This window comes from Malurus melanocephalus, unplaced genomic scaffold (genome assembly GCF_030028575.1).
Source record: "Malurus melanocephalus ecotype Western Australia unplaced genomic scaffold, MMel_1.1 scaffold_15, whole genome shotgun sequence".
Classification (NCBI taxonomy): domain Eukaryota; kingdom Metazoa; phylum Chordata; class Aves; order Passeriformes; family Maluridae; genus Malurus; species Malurus melanocephalus.
In genome coordinates this window covers 3,026,165-3,049,930 of record NW_026623247.1, presented here as the reverse complement: position 1 = coordinate 3,049,930, position 23,766 = coordinate 3,026,165, and the positions used below count along the sequence as shown (strand labels likewise).

Genomic DNA, 23,766 nt, shown 5'->3' with positions numbered 1-23,766 from the left:
ATAGGATAGGATAGGATAGGATAGGATAGGATAGGATAGGGTACAGCACAGTATGATAGGATATGATACGAGACTGGTTTTTATTTGACTTAATAAACAGGATTATTACTGAGTTAAAGTTTGGAATTTTTTTGTGAGAACATGATTTTTTCCGATATGTTTTGACAGTGCTGTCAGCTGTGAGAAACTACTGACTGTAGATATTCTCTGCCAGAATGATGAATCTATTTCCAGTAAGCTAGTTGCTTCATCTTGTTGTATATACTCTTGGGCATTTATCACGTAATTCCCTTAATTCAAACCACTTGTGTATGTATTTTGTAATTGATGAATTACTGACACTAAATAAATATTCATACAAGATCAACTGTTTGTTAAATCAGAAAAAGTACTTTTTTGTACCAGAAATTAGCAGTCTTTTGCTTACTGTGTCTTTTCACAGTAAACACTTTAAACATGAACTAGTGTAATCTAGAAATACTATTTACAGTTATTACAACATATATACCATTTCAGGTAAGAACACATTAACATTGCAACTGTATGTTAAATACTTTTATCAACACAATGAGTAATACCAGATCACTAGTCCTTGAAGTAACATGTCATTACATTTGTGAAGATGAAACAACTATTTCCCATCAAATTCTGCACTACATTTAGATAAAATGCCTTGGTTAAGTAATGTCTTTGAAGACTGGGTGTTACTTCCTTTGGCTCTGATTGTAGTTGGCAGGCATTATGTGTTCTTTGTGTATTACCAAAACAGAACATCTATCTACGGCGTACTGTGTCTTTTCATCATAAATGGATGCAACTTTAGTGTGTTGGATGTATTTTAGTGTCTTGTTTGCATTTGATTAATTTGGTCTTGCAGCTTTACTGTGTGCATATATCCCTACTTCTGAATGTATGTGATTGATGCTGTGAACTGTTGGCTTCTGTTCTGTGAATATTAATCAAAGAGTATGCTCCTCTGCTTAATGGCTTTTCAGTGTAGGAGGCAGCCAAACAACTATAGTCTGCTTTTTTTTGCTCTTTAATCATTATTGTGTAAGACACTGGCAAGAACAGTTTTTTTTAATCTATAAACACTATTTCATGCTCAAACATATCTATTGTTTGGTCAAAGTTATGAAATATTGTTGCTCAATGAAATTTTGTTTTCAGTGTTTCCTGGTAAAGCAGTAATAGAAGAGATAAAACATTAAAGGAAGGGGCAGATAACTAAGTAAAGAAAAGTACTAGGAATACGTGCAAGAAAGAAGCAGAATATGCTGAGTCAGTAAATTGAGCCTCATATGGTTTATGGTCTTAAGATTTGGACAAATAGTTTTCTTTAATCAAAGGCCAAACTGGATGCCTTTCTAGATTCCATAGCTGTGGTGAAAGGAATAATTTGTGACTAAAATATTCTTAAGGAGAATAAGGTAGACTTTTGCTATGTTCCAATGTGTACTTAAAATRTGTATAAGAATAGATGTTGATTGGAGTGTGACAGCTTTTTTGGATGGGAAATCAAAATATGTTCAGTATTTAAATAAAAAAGCCAATAATTGTTTGTGATGATGGCGGTGGTGGTACAGCTCAGTATGAGAAGCAGCGAGTTTCTTGAAAACATGGCTCACATTTTTCTGGCATGTGGATCTGGTATAAATTTGATAGATACAGCTTTAGTCATTCTCCATGAATGTCACCAGTAAGGCAAGCCAAGGCTGAAGAAAAGGCTTATACTTCAAGGTTTGTAGTGTTTTTTTGGGTTCTGGTGCAGGGTTATTTTAGYGTATGTGCATCCCCTGCCCCTTTCATAAAACTGTCTGTAAATTGTGCTGTTAGCAAAACTTTGCCCCTAGCACTACCGCAGGCTTAGCTKTAGAAAAATAGCAGAATTAGCAGAATTTATTGAATAGGAATTCCTCTTGCTGTTGCCTGTTGACATTGACCACTAGGACAGTTTTGCTAAAGTCCTCTCAAGTATGGTAGGAACATAGAGAATATCCCATTATTTGTATTTACTAATATATTTGTTCTACAAATCTTACTTTAATTGTTATGGTTTTTTTAATTCCTTGAGTTTTTGTCTGGAAATATATCTATCTCAGTTTTTGTTATAGATCATCATCTTCTAATATTCCAGAAAGGCMTAAGTTATAAATCCTCCAAACCTTCTGCAATTTTGTATTATGTGAGGTGTTCAAAGGCAGATYTGTTTTTGTGGAAAGGAATATAGTAGTAATGAAGCTCATGATTCAGAAAAAAATGGTAATTGAAAGCTGAATCATTAAATCACTAAAACTCTAAATTTGTTTCCAGTCAGTTTCTTTATATCAGAAATGTATTGAAAGTATTTTCAGGAAACATCGGTAAGATAACTGAATGGTTGCAATAAAATAGTGGTGGCTTAGTCCACCATTATGTAGTAAAAATTAATATATTTTTTTAGTTGAACACACATCTGCACAGTATTACTCCATCTCACTTTGAACAAATCCACATCCTATAAATATTCCTCTTGCATATATACAAATATTTATATTTTAATATATTAGCATATTCTTGCAGAAATAACTATTTAGAAAGAAATCTTTGCTTACAGACTGTTTGTATAAATAGAGTATTTATTTCAGATCCGTGTCAAAATGGTAGACCTTGCGATCAAAATTTCTCCTGGATAAAATTCATGCTACAGATCCGCATCTCCCATTTTGATAAGGATTATTCCCACGTTCTCRTTGTTTATTAGTTCTGAAAAGTTGTTAGTCCAGCTAAGCAATCTTCACGTGTCTGATTAATGTAGTTACCACTTACTGACCTTCTGAAAATGCTGGAAAGTTAAGGGAGTTTTTAATGTGCTAAGAACAGTTAATTGTTATAAAGCTAAATGCCTTTCTGCTGATCTGCACCTACCATTGTTCTTCGCTGGTTTTTGTAATCATGCTTTGAGGTTGCAACAATAATATGGGAGTAAGAAGAGGCAAAACCATGGCTTCTTAGAGACCTTGTCTGGTAGTGGTTTTAGTTTAGTTTATGTATAAATATGTCCCTAAGGTGCAAATTTTAGAGTGGACTACAGTGTTGTTAAGGTATATATTCTTTTTAAGTATAGTTTTTTGAAAGTGGTGATTTATATAATAAAAATACAGAGTGTTAAAGAGAAGAAGAGGTTTYGGATATGTTAATTACTGTCAAGTAGTTTTTGTTCAGCTTTTGGCCAATATGAGTAAGGTAACTTGTCTGTAATAGAACACAATCTCTATTAATAGTACCTGTTCTCAGTTATTTCCATGTCTTTCTAAGAAACAGGGCAATTGATTGCAATTTAGATGTAGTTTGAAAACTGAAGAATGTATTTAATATTACCTTGTACTAATTGAATTTCTGTATGTTCATTTAATTGTTTATGAAATTTAAAATGAAAATGCTTAAAATGAACAAGGCACCTACATTTGTGATACAGATACRTGGGAAACTAATAGTTGCGTTTTCTCTTTTTATAAACTCTAGGGGGGACACAGAGATTACCTCGCACAATTGGAGTGTCATTGGCAAAAGAACTAATCTTCTCTGCACGCATTGTAGATGGTGAGGAAGCAAAATCAATAGGATTGATCAGCCATGTGGTAGAACAGAATGAAGCAGGGGATGCTGCATACAGAAGAGCGTTAGCTCTGGCGAGAGAATTCTTACCTCAGGTATAACAAATTATTTTGATTTTGGTTTTTCATGTTTACCAAATACTAAGAGTGAAAAAGAAACAGCTTTATTAAAGAGAACTGTAGTGTTGCCTATTAAAAAGCCATTTTAGTTATGTGGTAAGCAAGAAGAAGTTTTCTCTCTTGTATTGAATGGTGTTATTTGGTAATTATTTCACAGTGAAGAAAAAACCTCCGTCAATGTTCATCTCATCATGATTGGTCTGTTTTCATTATGTGTTCTAGCTTTCAACTTTTAAACAAGAAAAAAGTAGTGTGCATGTTTTATTTTTTAGTATAACAATTATCTTAATAGGCTATTTTGGCTATTTTGTTGCTGTTGAACACTTCAGAAGAGAGGCAAAAAGTCTCAGGTAAAAAATTTATAGGAGGCAGAAGAAAGAAGTAATTAGTGAAACACTWTATGGGATCACAGGTGTAACAGCTAATTTTTTTCATTGAAAATGTAAAATGTTGTAGCTTAGATACAGCACTTAAAGGTGGCTATTTGTATCTTGAACATCGTGATGGAAAGATAAAAAATTAAAAGTACAGTAAAAATTTCWATATACAGGCATTCTGGAAGGTTGATTTATGGTTACAGCTTCTTTTTGAAACTGGCTCTCAAGTGTTTGGCTTTTCCCAAACCAGCAGGCCTGAACATCCAGAAGTTGATGCTGATGGATAGGCACAGGACTGAGACGATTCCCAGATGTGTCTTGCTTTTCTGCAGCACATTGGAGGCGAGTGTGGGMATTGCTCTGCTCACTGGGACCTCAGTCACTTGCTGAAGTGTCATCCCTTGACCAGTGCAGGCTTTGCAATAGCATACTGTAGGTTTGAAGCTTGCATCAATTAATTTTATTTCATGGTCACAAGTTTTCATGTGTCTGCATTGCATGATACTAGGGACATAGGGTTGACCTTGAAAATACCTATAATGAGGTATCTTAAGGTGGCCATTCTCAGCCTTGCTTTGCAGGGAATTGATGAAGCTTCACAAATGTGGACATTCTCAAYGCCTTTGAAACATTGAACAAATACAATAATTAGGTTATTTTGAAAATAGTATGCTTCTTTTTCTCACTGTTTGGACTATSAGTTTGGAATTAAATGTCTGTTACAGTGATAAAATCTAAGATATCTGACTTATGTACTGTAAGTGGAATGAAAGTCCAAAGTCTAGATGGTCCCAGTGTAGGAACACTGATGTGTAGACTCTTCAGCTACAAATCTTGTCATTTTTGATGATACGTGAATAAAATTTTTCCTTCATTTTAGGGACCAGTAGCAATGAGAGTTGCAAAACTGGCTATCAATCAGGGAATGGAGGTAAGAATTTTTACTTTCCACAAGAGTAGGACAGAATTCAGGGTAGCAACATTTTTTTTTCCTAGAACTGTTTTTAGTTTCTCACTGTGTAGTCTTTTGAAGACTATTTGGTCAAAACTTTCTGAAGAATGAAATGCAATTTTTTTATGTCTCAGACTCCTGAGATGCTGATTTCTGTAACAAGGCTTAGTAACTTCAGGAGTCGTGCACTCTGCTAATTATTAATAGTAGAGTGTAAACATAAACTATTATGAGCAAATTGTGTTTCAAATCCCAGGTGGGAAAAATGGTCAAAGTCATGCTCTGTCAAGTCTGTCAAGCTCTCAGTGTTTAGTAACTAGTTAAAGGCTGAAGGGCATATTATTTATTTTTAATAGTTTAATAGTGGTTAGTGTTAAAATTGTATTTGGAGCCTGATTTCATGTTTGACTCTGATTGCCACTCCAGTTTGTAAACTACCTCTAAAGCTCATTAAAATCCTGTCTGGATATATGTTTTACTTCAGGTGTACAGATCCTCCTGCTGACTTCAGCAGGCCTATTCATGTTTAAAGTTAGGCTCTGCACAGGACACCTTGTAGCTCAATCTGGTACAAGAGAAAGGGGATCACACCATCTGCAACATCTGAATCCAAGAAGATGMATTTGAGAACAATTGTTTTCTCTTAAAAGTCCCAAAGCAACAAGTGATGTAACTGAGAACTAAACTCAGATGCCATTGCACAAGGAGTATGTTYGTTAGGTTTCCACAACAATTAATAGTGAAATTCAAGATCTATTTTGATACCCAAGGTTCAAAATGCTACAAGCTAAGTTATCTGGCTACCAGATATAATGGATTGAAAGGTCAAAATAATTATGTTTATAGAATTAGGGATGTTAGGGTTAGATGGACTGATGATGAATGGTCATCTCTAGTTCACTCTGGAGGCCCAAGACAAGATCTACTGCATCAAAACCAGTCAAGCCAAATGGTCATCCAAACTATTGTTACAAAACTTCTGTGGCACAGATTTCATGGCTTCCTTTGATAACTTATCTAATAGCTTATTTCCCCCTGAAAACTGCTTGTGTTGCATAGCCATAGTCCTTCCAGTGGTCAGCTGCAGAGCTAGTGAATTATGCAGCATCTGGAGTTTAAGACAGCTAGAGAAATAGTGAAGGCAAAATTCAGGCTTTTCAACTATTCAGGATAGCTACAAAGAAACAAAATGTATTAGAAGTAGGTTATGATGATGCAGGATAGCGATTTGACTCTTTTTTTTCTATTTTAAATCCTTTTAAACTTGAATTTGTGTTTATTTTGTGGCATGGTGTCCTGTTCTTATGTGATGCTTTGAAGATATATTGTTTCAGAAAAAAAATTTAAGTAATCATTTGTGCATCTTTTCCCCTGTAGTAAATGAAATTATTATAAGTGTGCAGGTAGCTAATGGCTTTTACCTAACCAGATAATTCATAGTAAAGAACAGACATTTTTGAGTATATTGTGTACTAGTTGTATTACAAAATCTGGATTCTGTTACAGAAATACTAACATTCTCACCAYGTGTCAGGATAGCATTGCTATGTTAAAGTAGTGTGGAAGAACTTTGCAGGAGTGTTTTAGTATGTGGAATACAGAAACACAGTATTTACGTTAGCTTTGAGAAAATAATGTATAATAAATTTTTTAAAATTCTTTTAAAAACCATTATGTTCTTTTCCTCAGGTCGACTTAGTAACAGGTTTAGCAATTGAAGAAGCATGTTATGCTCAGGTATGTAGATATGGTTACATGAACAAAGCAGAAAACAGGCTTTGTTGGTGCCTGTCATGAAGCATAAAGAAATTCAATTAGGAGTTGCCTCCATGATTTCTTCTGCAAACTTTTTGGCATTTTATTTAAGCCTTCTATCTACTTGTTCTGATTTTGTAAGGAATTTAAGGAAGGAAGTGTTACTCGGGACCAGGGTAAAAGTAGTGAAACACTACCAGCCCATGCACGTAGCCAGTCATATACTGCCATCCAAGAACTGCCTTGTTTTAGCTTTGTTTGGGTTTAACATGAAATAACACAAAGAACACTTCACTAATATGTGCCACTAATGGCATATGTGCTAACAAATAAAAAATGGAGMCAAACCTCTTTGCCAGTGAAGCATGGGAATGACGTGTTTGAGATTGTATGTTCTCGGACTTTGAGACAAGATTTTATGATGGAAATAGAAGCATTGGCATTATATKCTTATTCAAGATGTGATAATCAGATTAATAATCTTCTCCCCTCCCCAAAACGAATCCAACAAAAAAAATACCCAACAAACTCAAATCCCTAAACATCCCTGCCCCAAAAAACCTCAAAAACAAAACCGAGGAAAATTTTACTCTCATCTGTTTGGAAAAAAAGGTACTCCTTTTCCACCCAAATTGTTTATTAACCTTATGTCATGCCCTTGAAGTGTCTGATACATTCCTATATCTGACTAGATAATTTTAATTTTTCTGTTTTATTATATGTTGCATCTTGGATGCATTGAAGAACTATGATTTGTATGAAAATATTTTTCTTGGTATTACTTACGTTGTCAATAATGAGTTGTTGTTCTGCTCATTGCAGACTATTCCGACAAAAGATAGAATTGAAGGCCTTCTTGCATTTAAGGAGAAGAGACCTCCTCGCTACAAGGGAGAATAAAAGAATCTGATGCCTTTAAAATACAGGGGGATAAAAGTATTTCTATGAGGACCATTAAGGTGCACTTTGCATCCACGCCTGGAATATCACAATCACCAAAGTAACAGCAAATCATAAAGATGTTACAGTATTTTGAATGTATCCATACTTGTATGAAGCGCAGATAGAAATGTGTGTCAGCTCATGCTCATTACAGTTCCTGATGGTTGATCTGTGTATTGGCAAAGTCACAGGTTTTTGCAGTATTTTTAAAATTTCACATGTATGAAACATACCATTTCACAATTGAAGAAGCTCTGTGAAGTCTTTACAAAATAGACAAAATGTATCTGTGATGTAAAGCGTAAATCTGCTGTATCATTTTATCAAAACAGAAGCAACTACTGAACACCAAAAAAATGGCACCAAATATGCATTTAAATAATTCTATATATCAGTAAAAATTATATTTGCGTATTCTAYTGGAATATCTATATTATTAATGAATCTAGGGGAAAGGAAAAGGATTATAATTTAGAAAATGTTAAGCTTTGTTTATCTTACTTACAGTATTCTAAGCGAAATGAAATTGACTTTAGCACTTAATGGTGTCCTTTTGATAAAGTTGTTGCCATTATATTAATTTAATTGTAGTAAATGAAGACATTTTTGAGGCCAGCCTTTATTTATGCATTCTTGTATATTGAATCTGTTTTTGTCTTGCATTTTTCCAAAATACCATCTCATCAGTACTGTCAGCTGTGAAGGAACTTTATTTCACCTGCCCCAGTTATTTTAAATTTTTGATGATTGTATTAAAGATGGTTGTGCAGGGACGTGACTAATGTGCTCTTATAAAACTTAAAATCATCTAAATCTCCAAAATACTCATTTTGCAAGTTTTATGGATGTATATTTATATACAATGGGGATGATATTGAAAGGTTCTTTATTTTGTGGTGGCCTCAGAGTTCTTTTCATACATTTAAAGAAAAAAGCAGTAGATTTCAAGGTAAGAAAACTCTTGTGATTCATACTGTGTATTTGCAGCGGACATGGGATTTACAGGAAATGCCTGGAAATAACCGCGTAGAAAGTATTTTTGGTAATTTGACTGGAAAATAAACATGGCTTAGCAATCCAAGGCTGGTTTTTTAAATGAAAACAAATTTATTCGTGCTGGGTTACCATTGGCTCATGAAACTTGTGCATGGTTTGCTGTTTCTGCTACATTAGCTATGGTCACTGTCCATGTCTATGATGATAAAGCAGCTCATCAACATGAAATGACAAGAACTCATTTAAATTTATATTTAGACATATCATTACATGTAAATTGATTATAACTGGTAGAGCTCACACTTTGTTGACTGGTAGACCTGCTGAGTCGATAATTTCTTGCACAATAATTTGCAAATAAAGTACTGGTACTTGTTTTGATAGTCATATAGAGCCTAGAGGGTCATTTTCTCATGTTTTTGAAATGCTAACATGTCATTTTCATTTTTACTGACTAGGAAATAATTATGTTAATAGGAAAAAAATATTAAGTATGCTGACGGGTTTGTGTTTCATAACTTTGATATACAGTCTGGTTATTGAACTGCCTCTTTTTCTACCAAGCACTGATTAAGTACGTTCTGTGAATTTCTGTTTGAAAACATCGAATACTTTAAATACTGTGGCCTAAGACTGTGAATTTGTGCCTTTAGCTAGTAGTTTTGATCAGAAGATAATTTTGCTGTCACAGTGGTCTCTATTCCTTTTCTCAGCAGAAGATAGTGTCATATCTTAGCAATTTTCATTCCCTTTTTGAAGTCAACAATTTGAATATTATTACAAAATGAGTATCAGTAAGACAATTTTTAAAAGAATTTTAGAGTGATGTTGAAATAGTTCTGGAGGAACAATATTTTATCAAAAGATGTGTTAATCACTTACTGTTTCGTTTATTAAGTGACGTGTTATGATGGCTGCAGTGCTCATGATTAATAGCAATATTAGAACTCTGCTTCCACAAGAGAGTTATTTATAACAGAAATGTTAATATTAAGGCTGACTTTTCCTTTTGAAAGGTATGATCTGGCAAATCCTCCTTCAGGCACTTACGCTCAACTCTTTCAGTTCCTGGTAAAGTTGTGCTTTTCTCTACAATACTTCATGGGTGAATGAGCCCTGGACCCCACTGGTTTTCTGACAGTTATCTCATGGTCCCTGCACATAAGCAGCTTTTTCTCCTGCTGAGCTCAAGTGAATAGTGAGTTCTTCTGCACTTCACTGAGTTGGATATTGAAAAGCTGTAACACAGGTCGGTCCACTACCTTCAGCTGGTAACTTATTGATGTTTGTAAGTTCAATTTAGTAAATTGCCTAAAAATTGTTATTTTCGTGCAGAAATTAATGTGTGGCTTTACTTAAGACATACAATTTTAGCCTTTAATCTGTCAAACCATTTGTATTTTCAACATTACTGAAGCAACTGACATTGTTAATAGTTTTRCTACATTTCTAGATAAAGTTTTCATGATTGTCTGCATGCCTTTTGTCGGCTCGGTGCTTTTGAGTAGCTCAACTATAATGAAAAACAGTTGTCTTTTACTTATTCTAAGATTATGTAATGATAGAGTTAAGTGCTCTTGGAGATGCTTTCTGTGGAATCTTTTTATGACATTTGCAGAGTCATTGCTGCCCAATTATTGTCGAAATTCTGTCAATGTGAAATTAGTCCTARTCCTCTGATATGAGCATCAAGATTTATATCAGTGCTTTTCTAGACCTGCTTTTAACCATCTGCTTTCAGAAAAGTAAACATCAGATATATCATACTCAGCTGTTTCATATTTTAATCAGTCTTTGCTCTTTGAGGCATTTAATCATAGTCACATTTGTTGAAGAGATCAACGCAGGAGAGAGTAGAATATCATGCTGCTTGGGATCCRGTTTTGGAAGACTTAGAGAGTAAAGTAAAGGGTTTTGGCAGTTGTGTCACTCCACATCCCAAACCCAACTCACAGATACAAAGTGAAAGGAGTTGTTAAAATCTTAATTTACCACTGCATAGTTTTTACTCACTCTTTTTCATGCAAGAAAAGGTGTYGGCTGAGATTAGAGACAAGATTTATTTACAATTTTAAGAATGCTTTTAAAAAGTCATTRTTCATTTGTGTGATGTGCGTTGAACAAGATATGCTTTCATGTCTCATTTGTGGAACTTCAGCCTTGTTCTTTTACCTAGTAACAGTGCTGAAAAGCTGTAGGGCTTTATTTTCTACTGAGGCTGATACAGTCTGTATATTTGAGATGCGATCAAGTTCATGATGATGTGGTGAAGATGTTCTTTTTCTGCACACTTTTAGAAAGAGAATTATCTCCTAAAATGAGAAAAAGAATAATTGCAAGAAGATAAACCAAAAGAAGAGTTTGTTCAGCTAAAGGTAATATAATTCCTCTTGTGGGCTTTGTGGGATTACAGTGACTAGTTTTTCTGTTTGTGCCTATTTTTTTCTGTTGGCTTTTCTTTCCTCCAAGTCWCAGACATGAGTGTGAAGGGAACACRTTAAAGAATTTGTATGGGTTGCTTTCTCTTAAAGAACATTGGTATTTTATAAGGAAAGTTAGTGGAGTTTAAAAAAATTTCCTGAAATGTCTGAAAGATTTAATCTGAAATTACCATGTTATTACTAAAGATTAAGTAATATACCTCTTTTATTATGGATTTAAATTCATGTTTTGTTTCAGCCTTGGAATAGAGTTGCATAGAAGTTTCTGTCGTTATGCAGAATGTGCAGTGTTTACACAATGCGTTTGTTATGTTTGTAATATATGTGTGTGTATACTGGCATGTCAAATGCATGTATATGTATCTGTATGTGCCTATGTATGTGCCTATGCCAGACTGTGAGGAAAGATAAATCAATCCCTCAGGATGCGATACTACTGTTCTGCTTCAGGAAGTTTTGAATTTGTTTTTGCAAGAGCACAACCATTAAAACAGTGTACCCCACGCAGCACATACCATGACTGCTACGCTTGGCCGTACTTACCATGAGGTCTGTATCACAGAAACTCTGCTGTGGAAGCACCAGGCAATCTGTGAGGGGATGCACGTATATTACCATATATCTGGTTGTGTACATATGGTAGTTCAAGGCTAGAATAAATGTAGCAGGAGTCAAAGTGAGTTCTTAAGTTTCAACAAAGGTGTGGCATCCACATAGCACATTCCTCCCAGTCCTATAATATCATTTGTTCCTGCAGTTTGGAAAGGCCTGCAGCAATCATGAGCAGCTCATTAATCAGCCACTGTCACAGATTATAAGATCAGTGTCTACCCCCTTTAAATAAGTCTAGACTTAGATTTCATCTTCAGCTTTTATCTAGTAGATAACTCTTCCAAGGACACACATTCACMTGGGAAGAAATATAAAGTATGTTAAAAGAATTTATTACAGAGGGTGTGAACATTCTGTGTCAAAGCTAACTTCTATTGCAATACTTGAGTTCAAAATAGTACATTAACCCTCTAAGGCAGAGTCTTCACATGCATGTTTATAAACTCTTCAAAGTTCTGGCTAGTGAGTAYTATCCTTTGATTATAACTTCTCAAGCATATGCTAATAAAGCCTTTGTAACATTAAAGAGCTGAGAATATGGTGCAGTTTTCTTGTTGCATAATATAACCACTTTCAGAAGAACATGGAAAGTTTGTTATTTTTGTAATGAACTTATACATCAAATTGTTACTTCTTTATTCTGGCAACTGCTAATTGATTTAACATTTTCCCTTAAGCATAAGGGACTTTGTGATATCATCTTTGGCTCAATTCTTTTTAGTATGTTAAAAATTCTGATGCCAGTTGTACAAATTTTTTTAAAATGTGTCTCTTCCATGCAGCTTAGAAAGACAAAGTTAAAAAATATAACTGTAAAGATAGAGTTGTGAAGGTTGTGTTTTCATGACATATGAATGTTAATAGTACAGTATGCTTGTATTTCCAAACTTGTGGAAAGTTTGACTCTCYGTCTTTTACGTAATAAGTCTTTACTGCTGGGGCTGTTGTCTTCCAAGCAGAAGTATTTCTGTAAATGCATGTGAGTATCCCCAGCTAGTGACCACTCAGGGTATGKGGTTCATGTTGTCTGGTAGTTACTGTCTTTTGGGCACCCCTTCCAAGTAGGGGTGAAAGGAAAAGAGAGCCAGGCAGCATGGTTCTAAGAAGCAGTGGGTCTTGAAAGGATGTGTAAGAAAGAGGTTTTCTAGGGAGGGTTCAGACTGCATATTTAAGTCACAGTTCATTTCAACACAGTAATTTCTAGTATCTCCATGAGCAGCTCCACAAAGTGGATCTTTCTGTATTGATTGGTTACAGCACCTGAGTTCTGTACCCAAATGAATAGTAGAGGTAATGACCTCCAAACATGATTCCTGGAGTGTCTTTATCATGAAAGAAGGTGGGAGCCACAAAAACAGCATAACAAGATGGATTCTGCCTGCATTACTAGTTCACAAATGAATGCATGGACATGGGGTTTTTCCRCTTTGGGTGGAATGAAATCACTTTCTTCATTTTGGATTTTACAAATCTGATCTGACATCAGTCCTTTTTTTAAGGAACTAAAGAGGATATGCTACAGCCCTTCCATCTGTGTAACTGCACAGTAATTGAAGAACTCATGAAACASCAAAGCAACTCAGTTTCTGTTTCTCTTTTCACTTAATTGACCTGAGCCTAACTTTCCTACGATAGTGACTCTTCACTGGATTCTCTGAAGTTGCTCATGATGAAATTTCTCTAATTACTTATTCTACAAGTTAATTTATTGGGATGTAAAGATAATGACATCCACCTAATAGTTTAGAGAGGTAAAGGCTAATTGAAGTTCCCTCTTGCAGCAAGTATCACACTGGTTTTATAATAGATGCTGTAGCAGAGATAGAGTCCTGTTCATTTTTCCTCTCATCCCCAATATCTCCTCTGTACTGAGTGGGGTCCTGTCTGCTAAATATGAAGATGTGTATTGTGTCAGACTCCTTAGGTGTGGAAGGTTTAATATGTGAAYCCCAAAAGGCCTTCAAAACAGCACTTTCTAATTGCTGCTCCCTAACATCAGCACTTTCTGATGCAAAATCTCAGCAGGAATTTTGAGAATATGAATTTTGGACTAGGACATCTCTACAGACATAGTCTTAGTTCTGTGACTGTGCTTCTGGTGTGCTTYACTCTTTAGGATTCTTAGTTAAGCTTGAAAATAGTTCCTCAATGTAAGCAAGGGATATCAGTATCAGGAATCATTTTTCAGCCATTGTTATGTATTGTAGATCACATGATAAAACCGATTTGCTGGTWACAGGTGATAATGCTTTCAGATACTGTCTTCCTCTGTGTGTACCAGCTCTCAAGGTAGTCAAGACTGTCATCACTGARGGAGAAGGAAACACTAGCAAGTCAGAGGGGAGGTGGTGTAGGAGCAATAGTRGCATAGCTACAGTTGGCTGTGCTTAAAAAGTTGTGTGAAGCTGGTTGTTCCAGYTCAGTAGCCTGATTCTGCCAACAGACACAGAGTAGCTGTGTACAGGACTCTCTGTGTGGATGTGTGTGTGTGTATGCATGCTACATCAAATATATGTCCGGGTGTCCAGTCTTCTTCCAGCACATATTTTTGAGGTTATTCATAGAAGCTTTTAAAGCATTGATTCCATTTTTTAAATAGTTCACTAAAACCACATGTCCACAGGTATGTGTGTTTAGAGTTACAAAAACATTTTGCCCTATACATGTTTTTRTATTTCATATAATTAGAGCATATTTATCAGAAGTATTTCGCAAGTATAGTTTTGTGTAATAGTGGTAGGAGATTAAGTAATAGCTGCTTACTAGCACTATTGCACAAGGACATCAAATGTTACTGTGATGTTCTGAGATTTGAGGTACCAAGCATGCTTTTGGCTGCTTTGCTCCTGTGACCTTTATGCTCTTCTGGTTAATACAGCAGTCCTGTAACGATGCACATGTTTTCCTTTACACAAATGCCAGTAACCACTTGAGCAGGGCACTTGATTCCAGTTTTGATGGGCGGTGCCTRTAATGGACAACGGTAGTGATTCCAAGCCAAGTTGGCTATCTTTGTGCTTTATGGTGCCAAAAACTTCAAAGCTTCTTCCTTTAAGAACTCTAAAGCAATACAAGTTTGTATTTCTTCATATCATCAAACTTAATTATTGGCAATAAGCAAATGCTGGCAGGAGCRGCACATCACATGGCTCCATTTCTGCTTTAGAAAAGGTCAGCATATGGCATAAACACTTTGCTGTATTATGCAGCCTTGTACTCTGATCACATAACACATGCTTCAGAAAGCATTATGCAATGTTAGACTCACTGATTAATGACTGCTTGCACAAGAAGTTTTTCATTACCCCGAATGTTAGCATCCTGGGAATGATTAACTTTGTGACATAACTCTCATCACATAAATATGGAAGATTCAAACATAGCCTCAAAATAACGTGTTTCAGAAATAACTGAACACTTTCCTGCTTAGTGCTGTGTACAGTATTTGATTAACAACTGCTTTAAGCCTTCAGAGTTGAATAGAAAAGCCTATTTGTGAGAACTGAAAACAAGATTTATTTCTAGGGTTTAAAGTTTTACCCAAGATGAATTTTTGCACACAGCAGCATCTCATTTGCAATGTTTTTCCTCTGCTTGTGTAAGTCTGAATTTCCTGAGAAAAATCTATGCCAACTATTTTCAGTGTTCAGCCAGTGAGTTAAACAGAACAAGTCTAATCTAGCCCTTATTTAGACCAGCAACTGCATGTATGTAAAATGACTCAGTACAGTGTGTTCCGTAGTACAGTACAGGCAGTTGTATGCTTAAATCAGCATAGTTACAGCACATTAAGTTCACAAAAATTGCTGATGTTTCTGCAGTCAGAGTAAGAAAGCAAAACGTGGTCCCAAATGAAGCGTCTTGCAAACTTACAGCCTGAACATTGCTACAGATTCACATTTAACATTTTCATATTCTATTGATTATTCATTACATGGTCAAATTATGCAGATTCCTATGTTAAAAAGCATCATGACAGTACTTCACTCACATTATCCTCTTCAAGATGTACAGAAGAGGAAAAGCCTATAAAAAGAAATGTTCGTTACCATATTCCCTCACATATGAAGATTCATCCTTGGTTTGAAGTAATTGCTACAAGTTATCTATGTTTCAACAGCTTTATTAAGGAGAAAGTCAATTTCCCTGCTTGAAAATTCAAGATCAGTGTTCACAAAGAAATAACTATATTAAACTCCCACTTACTAATTTGCCTTTAAATGTCAGACTTAAAAAAAAAAAAAAAAGACATCTGCATTTTTATGATTCTGTCTCTCCCGTAAGTAATTCTGCTTATGAACTGCCACATTAAATAAAGCTGCTTAAAGTCCTTGTAATAGGGAGGGACAGTTTAGGATGCCACCACATTAATGCATGTGTGCCATTTCTTCAGAAATAATCTTCATTGAGAAAAAGTAGAGAAGGTAAACATTGACCTTCAACATGTTCACTTTAGTTTTTGCCTTCTGCATTCCAACTCCTACAAGCAGTAGCAAAGGCTAAAGGAAATGGCCTCTGACTAAGCATTAGCTACCAGCATGCCCTCATTATAGCTGAGGGCTCTTATTCTCGCCTGGCCTACGTGCAGAGCCAGCTAGTCTTTCAGCTGTGATGACGAAATGCCATGCATTTCTTCCTGGAATAGTAYGCAGATAAGAGGCCACTTGTTATGCTGAGGTTTCAGATGAACTCCACTAAGGGTTTCAAAACACTCTGTCACAATTATATCAGGTTTCTTTAGCAACCAATTCATTTCAGAGACTTTTAAGATAAAAAGGGAAGAGATGTTAGTTTATTTTCCCTTGTGGTTTCACTGTTTAAACTTTTACAGGATATGACTGGATAGTTTATACACTGCCTGAGTTTATTAATTTTAAAGAAAAATAGCAGATCAAATTGGATCAGTTTCTGTCTTTAAATTCACATTATTTGTAGTCCTCTATGTGTACCTATAACTTTAGAGAAGAAGCAAAATGTCTCGTGCCTGTGATATGACTGCTAGAACAGTCCTGCAGTGCAAACTCAGTTGCCAAGTGCCTTGACCTTATTCTGGGTCCAGCAAAAGCTGAGAGTTTTGAGAGCCTTGCAGCATAAAAGGTTAATCCTCTATCCTGGAGTTTGGTTCAGATTTTAGGACATATGTGCACTSTATGAGCCCTGTTGGCCTAAGTGTTACCCAGCAGTGGTGGGAGAGCCTATTTGTGAGATAATTTTGCAGCCTTGACACTCATTTAGGTGATTCCATGCACTAACAAAAGCAACTTTAGTGGAATCAAACAAATCATGAAAGCATCCAGACTGTGAAAGAAAGAGGAATTTAATCTATGGAGTGTTTTCTTCAAACCAAGCAATACCATTAGAACCAGCAATAACTGTATGCTATTGAAGAAAGGAATAAATTGTCTGGAATAAACAATGGATCCCGTGCAGGTTAAATAGATTTCTTTGCTCACCCTAGACTCTAATGAAACATTTAGAATCTGTGATATACCCCATTTCCATTGTATCTGAATGCCACTTTAGATAGATGTAGTCAGTAGGAGGGAGAGTCTTAAGATAAATCTGACTAAATCACAACCTAAATAAGTATTTAATATGAAAAGACATGACCCAACCCAAAATGGCATTGCTCCTTTATCATTTCCCCTGCAATTCTCAACATTTTCTAGTATCTCATTAACTGGGAACTAAAAGCTCAATTCAATTTCCTTTTAAGACAACAAAATTTTCTTTTTCCATTTGCATAATGGAATTTGGATCAGGTCTTACTTCTGTAATCTTACTCCTTTCATGCCTTCCAAATAAATGTGTAATTCCCAATGAGATCACTAGGAATCTTGGCTATTCATAGTAGTTTTTTTCTTCTTTTCTGCAACTGTTTGTCATTGAAGAGGGTCCCCTTTGAAAATATCCAGGGAACACTAAAGTTTTCAAACCCACCACTTTCCTTGATTACTTTTTTCTTCCCTTTCTTGGAAAAGTTCCTTTCTAGTTACTGACTACTGACTCAGAAAAATATAAGAAGAGATTTCCCTCACAAATAAAATATTTCTTAATTATTTACTAGAAATGGATGATTTTTGCACATTACTTTGAAGAATTCCTGGTCCTGCCAAAGCGGGATATACCAACAAAGCCTGAGTTTCTTTGTGATTTTTCTGTTCTCTTTTTGTCAAAAAGTAGTTCTAAGTACTGCTGCTCTAGTGGTCATTAGCAGGTCTTTTAAATGTTAATTTCACAAAAATTCTGATCCACCAAGTATAAATATGAATTATGGACAACTCCCTTTTTGAACTATTGCTGTTGTGAAATTTAATTTAAAATAAGTACAATAAGACTAACCTATTAGAAATGGTACTTGTGAGATATTACTACTTCCAAAATGCCTTCATTTTGTTAACTTGTTTGTTTATAGTTCATCCTATGTGTTATTTGAAGTATCTTGAACTGTCTTATTTTTGTTTTACAAGATTTAGTCTCAATCTCTGAAAAATACATTGTTTTTTAAATTAAATATGGGGAAAAAAACCCAAACCAAACTAGCTTTCTTGAAAATGATACTAAAAAGATAAACACTCCTCTGGTGGTTCAAAACCTGGAAATGTTTTAAACTGAAATGACTGCAATTGAAAGTTTGTCATCTTTACTGAAATCACAGAACTGGCGAACACTGTCCCATCAGCACACATACTAGAGAARCTGGCATTCTCCTTCTCTTCGGCCTTTGCCACCTTCTGTCCATTCTTTCATATAATCCCTGCTCCAGCTTCCCCAGTATTCCCTGCTGGGGAGAGGGGATGTGTGCCATCTAACATTGGAGTATGTGCTGTTTGTGGCTGGAGCCCTCACAGARAGTGTAATGACCAAGTTGCAGAAGTTTTTTTTCAGGAAGAAAGTGGGACAGGGACTTTAGCATGTGCCTTTTTTCCTTCAGTAAAGCACTTTTCATGGAAAACTAATGGATCCTCCTTCTCCACATCTTTCAAGGTCAGTTTACATTGTGTAAGGCTCAGAAGATGCAAGGGTGAGGACTGACGGGTAGCAAGGATACCATGTTATTTTCTAAGGTATTGATGCATGGGTAGAGCATAGGAGATAGGGGCCAGGTTTTGTCATATGGAGCAGTCAGTCATTCGAGCTGTCAGAAGCACAAATGCTCAGGATGGGAAAACTGCTGACAGGCTTCAGCCAGCAAGCAAGTGTCCAGATCCTGAGCCATCTTGAACTGACATAGTGATTCATTGTTAGCAGGATCCAAACTAGCTGGATGCAAACAATCTCAGATTTCTTTACATGTATTTGCAAATAATGCTAACATGATAATTGCAGAATAGCACTGATGTGCATTAAAAAAAGTCCCTACAAATTAGAATAATTCCCACTTTAAATCAAAGAAAGAAATGGGGAGAGTCTTTGTTGGGATGTATATATCAGCAGCTTTATTCTAAGTCATAAAAGCAATAGCAATAGCACTTGCCCATGAGTCATTCATGACTGGAATGTGAACAGTTTATGCTGGTGATAACTGATAAATAGTTATATTGAATACTTACGGGGGTGTTGTGACCCTGCAGTATTGTTTAATRAAATAAATAATATTTACAAGCTATATGTAATTGTGACTTTCAGTCTTGCTGTGAAAAATGGAAAAGTTGGGGGTAGGCTTTTTATGCCTATTATCTATTCTTCAGAGAATTATTTAATTTCTAGAAGCAGATGGTGATTTTTTTATCCCACTGCTATTTTGGTGTGCTTTAAAAAAAGAAAAAAAGCCCTAAAAATAGACCTAAGTTACCATATCCAGCAAAAAAAAAAAAAAAACGTTGTCAGCTCTTTACTCTGCTGGGCTGAAAACAAATCTGTCAGCAATTTCTTTGGGTTAAAGTATCTGAGCACTGTGRGGGGAGCAATTTTTGTAGGTTTTTGGTGGTTTTTGGTTTGGTTGGTTGGTTGGGTTTTTTTAAAGAAAGCATTTTAAGTGGTTTTTAACAGAGTCCATTTAAAGCTTTACATAYCAAAAAATTACCGTCTGTTATTATAAAGACACGTTATCAAATTGATGAAACCTGCACTCCGGTTAATGTTGTGGATCAACTGCATGACTTAGACTTTAAAGTCTGAATCAGTCTGGAATCAACATTATCAGCTCTGCTGGAACAGACATGAAAAATCAGCCCATTTTCTGTAATTACCAAAATGAAAATGAGAGTGACAGTTATTCATGCAGGAAAAAAAAAAAACAGTGGTAATGCATCTGAGTCAAATAGGGCTATTATGTTTGCCTTATAATTTAATACATTTCTTGTACTAAAAGTGTGGTTTGACAAAATTACTGAATGGGAAAGGAATAAGACTTTTGGACTCCCTGTGCACGTCCAGGTGATTGACATAACAACAGACTGACAGTACAGTATTTTCAGAAGTATTTTCAGTATTAGATGATTTTGGCATAACTCTTGACATAAGGATGAAATATAAAGGTTCAGGTAAAAGAATGTGGTATCTGTTATCTCTGTAGCACATTAATATATTCTAAAATGATGGATGCAGAAAGCTGAACCAAAACCAGCTCTCTAAGGTAGGTATTTCATTTTAGTGATCTCAGTGCAAAATATTTTGTCTGTCAGCATTTCTACCAGAGGTACAGCTCCTTAGAGTCAAATCCTGTGAAGTATTGAGAATTCTTTTTATTTTATTTGAGATTGGCAAGCTCAGTAAGTCCCCAGATCAATACTTTATTTTACTAATTAAATGCTGTGAATGCTCACTTCCTATCTGGAGCTGCTCATATAGATGTAATTGTGCTAGATCATCCCTGCTGACAGCATCAAGTCCATTCCATTGACACCTGAGGTAACTTAGGCTCTGTAGTCTGGTCTTTGTTCATACGTAAGTTACATGCTTAAGGCAAGCAGTGTGGCACTTCTTGTCAGAGTTCAGCATACACTCCATAGCAGACCCCCTTCAACATCTCTGAACTTCACTTGCAGTGTTTGGTTTGGAAGCTGTCTCTTTCTAGGTATATTATCACTAATGTTGGCAGCTGCAATGTAGAATCCATTAGTCTGGAAACCAAACTGACTGAAGTGCTCCTGGAYAGAAGCTCTAGAGCATGGAAGCTGTCATGTAAAGGAAAGGTGGGAGAGGAGTCTCTGAGACCGGTTTTGTTGTAGTGTACTGAAAAATGCACCTACCTCTTGTGTGCTGAAGATCCTGAGCTCTGCCCTGACCTGTGGCTTCAGCTCTCAGATCCATCTYACAATGCCCAGCACTGAGTGTACATTGTAATGTGAGATCCCACCTGCAGGAGCCTGATGCTGCTTGCTACAAGGACAGGTAGATTGCACATGCATGACATCAGCAGAGTGTGCTGTAGATTACAGACCATTTCAAAGAATGGTCATTTCTGGTAAGGCATGCATATAGATATTCTGGTGTCATATAGATATAGCCATATATATAGGCACTTGTTGCTCTGTATWTCAGATTTATAATTGTGCAGTAATCGGTGCCATGCACATTTGTGTGTTTGCTCATGTGGTGGAATCACACTGTGGCCTGACYTGGATCTGGCCCTGCCCAGAATCCTAGGACTGGGTGGGACAGACTGAGTTAGAGAGGAAAAAGGAAACCACATGGAAATAGTCTAATTTTAGAGTGGTGAACTAGTAAAATTGTGTATTAACAAAATGCTTCTCTATCTTTTAACCTTGTCTGACRCTTTTTGACCACAATTCTCATTATCTCAGTATTATTTTCTAAGACTGATCCTGAACCTTCTTGCCATCTTCCTTATCTCCCAAACATTGATATTTCTGTTGTCGTTCCCTGCAGTAACAGATTCATTTTTTCCTCACACTTCTTTGGTGACTATTAAAAGCCTACCTTTCCTACACAGATTTGCTATCCCACAATCCTGAGATGAGAGAATCTGTGGGATGATGGAAAGTGTGAAAAAATGCCCGATGTTGCCATGAGAGGTGTGTGATTTACTGTGATGCTTGTTCTGAGGCAACCAGCAATCTGATGCTTAACTCCACTGAGGGTTAACGTCCCTAGGCAAAGTCACATATTCTGTGATGATTTTGAGATAAACTTTGGTTATGCAGTCAGCCACTGTGTTGGAATTAAAAAAAGAGGAAGATGAAGCTTGAAACTGTTCTTAGGCCAGTGTTGTCATTCATATCACTTTAACCCAATGATGATCTTAAAGGAGTAGACGAAATCACTAAACAAACATTATGATGTTCTTGGCAGTAGGATTTGCTTTGCAAATATGAACATTTGGCGAGTTTCTACATCTTTCTCCTCAAGCTGATTTGAAAGCTGAGGAATCAAAATCAAATTTGAGGGTAYTGAGTTGCCCTGGCCTAGCTGAAGTCAACAAAGTTAAAATGTCTGAGCAGAAGAGAAGGCAGGAGATCCACCTCCCTAAAAAGAAGCACAAATTTTGGGTTTTGAGGGTTATAAAGGCCTCTTTGTTTGAAAAGAACAGGAAATGAGAAGCAATTAAACTACACAGAACTTATTGTACCCAGTGTCTTTTTGTAAAAGTGTATAAACTGATGATGGGTATGTCATGTGTTCATCTGTGTTTATCGGTATAAGCACAAGGATATTTAAGTACTTTTCAACAGGTYCAGGTCTGCAGCATCTGTCAGTATCTCCAGGTGCATGTAAGTCATCTGAATCCTACAGCCTTAATTGCATAACACAGACATATTACAAAGTATTACCACACCAAGATGGTTTACATTATTTCATAACAAAAAGAAATACTATTACAGAACATTTTTACCCTCAGGGGAAAACTACTAATTATTTAAAACATTGTCTGTATGTGTGTTTGTGTTTGTTGTATAGGGGTATATGAACCTCATTATGGAAAAACGTAGGGGTGGATTAAAGCAGGATCCGTGGGATACAGCCCCAAGGTCAGAGGAGTTTCAACAGACAAGAATGTCAGAAACTATGCAGGAAGTACCAGTGTGGTTGATTGTAATGAGCCTATTGGGCTTATGTTGACCACTGAAGTTGAGGGGAAAGCAGCCCTTTTTGGAGGGGAAGCAGCTGTGTGAAAGATTGTCATAGGTGTGGTCAGAGGACTTCGGTGAACCGCAGATATTTGGGTCTCCAAGTGGAATCCAGACACTGRTGTTAAACTTCCACATTTGCTAAACTGCAAGTGGATTGCTGACACTTCTGATACAAATTAATTCAGTTTCTTGTCTTCTTGTTCAAATTCATATTTGTTTCATTCTGTAAAGCCTATGCCTTTCCATGTTGAAGATTTTTTCAGCATATAAAATTTTGGTAGGTGTTGTTTTTTTTTTTCCATGATTGGTGAGAAAACCTGTGTTCTGGTTCTGTTCGTATGATTGCGTCCATATTTCATTTAGTGACCAAAAAGGACAACTCCCCACCTTCAAGTGGGTGTCCCAGTTTCCTACCCATGTAGGCTATTTATTTCCCCTGTGTTCAAGCATATCCTGCATCCACACTAGTAATTTGCTGGTCAGTAGAGCAATTTCAGTGGTTTGGAAGATTCAGCTCTCTAAGCTGRGGCACCACTCAGGATATTTTCCTGTGAGATAAAGATCTGTTAATCCTCAACAGAAGATGAAGAATTTCCTTTAAGATCAGGAAAATAGGTGGTGACTTGTAATGTCCCATATCCAAGGTAAACCCATATCCCCTTCAGCTGTGCTGAAAAAGAAAGTGAAGAAAGGCTATTATTTTTTTGCATCAGCCTGACCCAATGAGTGGCATAGATKTATGCTGACATGTTTGTGTCACACTCGACCTCTTCAGGGATTGATAGGAGGAACATGTGATTTATATGTTATAAGACAAGGKCTTGGCTGTGAATGAGGTGTCTAATCAGCTGGATTGAGACAGTTTTAAGTTATTCTGGAGTGCAGAATACAACACAATCCTGTAAGGGTTCAGGTGTTTTCACAGACTAAGGCTGAACA

General features: G+C 36.2%; 1 protein-coding gene across 2 annotated transcripts in view; it reads left to right on the top strand.

Moving 5' to 3' along the window:
* The window catches only part of AUH (AU RNA binding methylglutaconyl-CoA hydratase), a 104,849-nt gene extending 95,724 nt beyond the window's left edge, over nucleotides 1-9,125 (top strand). For both annotated transcript variants that reach the window (XM_057385022.1, XM_057385012.1), the window contains 4 exons: nucleotides 3,505-3,692; nucleotides 4,974-5,024; nucleotides 6,735-6,782; nucleotides 7,623-9,125. In XM_057385022.1, the coding sequence (XP_057241005.1) occupies nucleotides 3,505-3,692; nucleotides 4,974-5,024; nucleotides 6,735-6,782; nucleotides 7,623-7,700 (365 nt within the window). In that variant the 3' untranslated portion in view covers nucleotides 7,701-9,125. The remainder of the gene's footprint in view (nucleotides 1-3,504; nucleotides 3,693-4,973; nucleotides 5,025-6,734; nucleotides 6,783-7,622) is intronic.
* The last annotated feature ends 14,641 nt before the right edge of the window (nucleotides 9,126-23,766 follow it).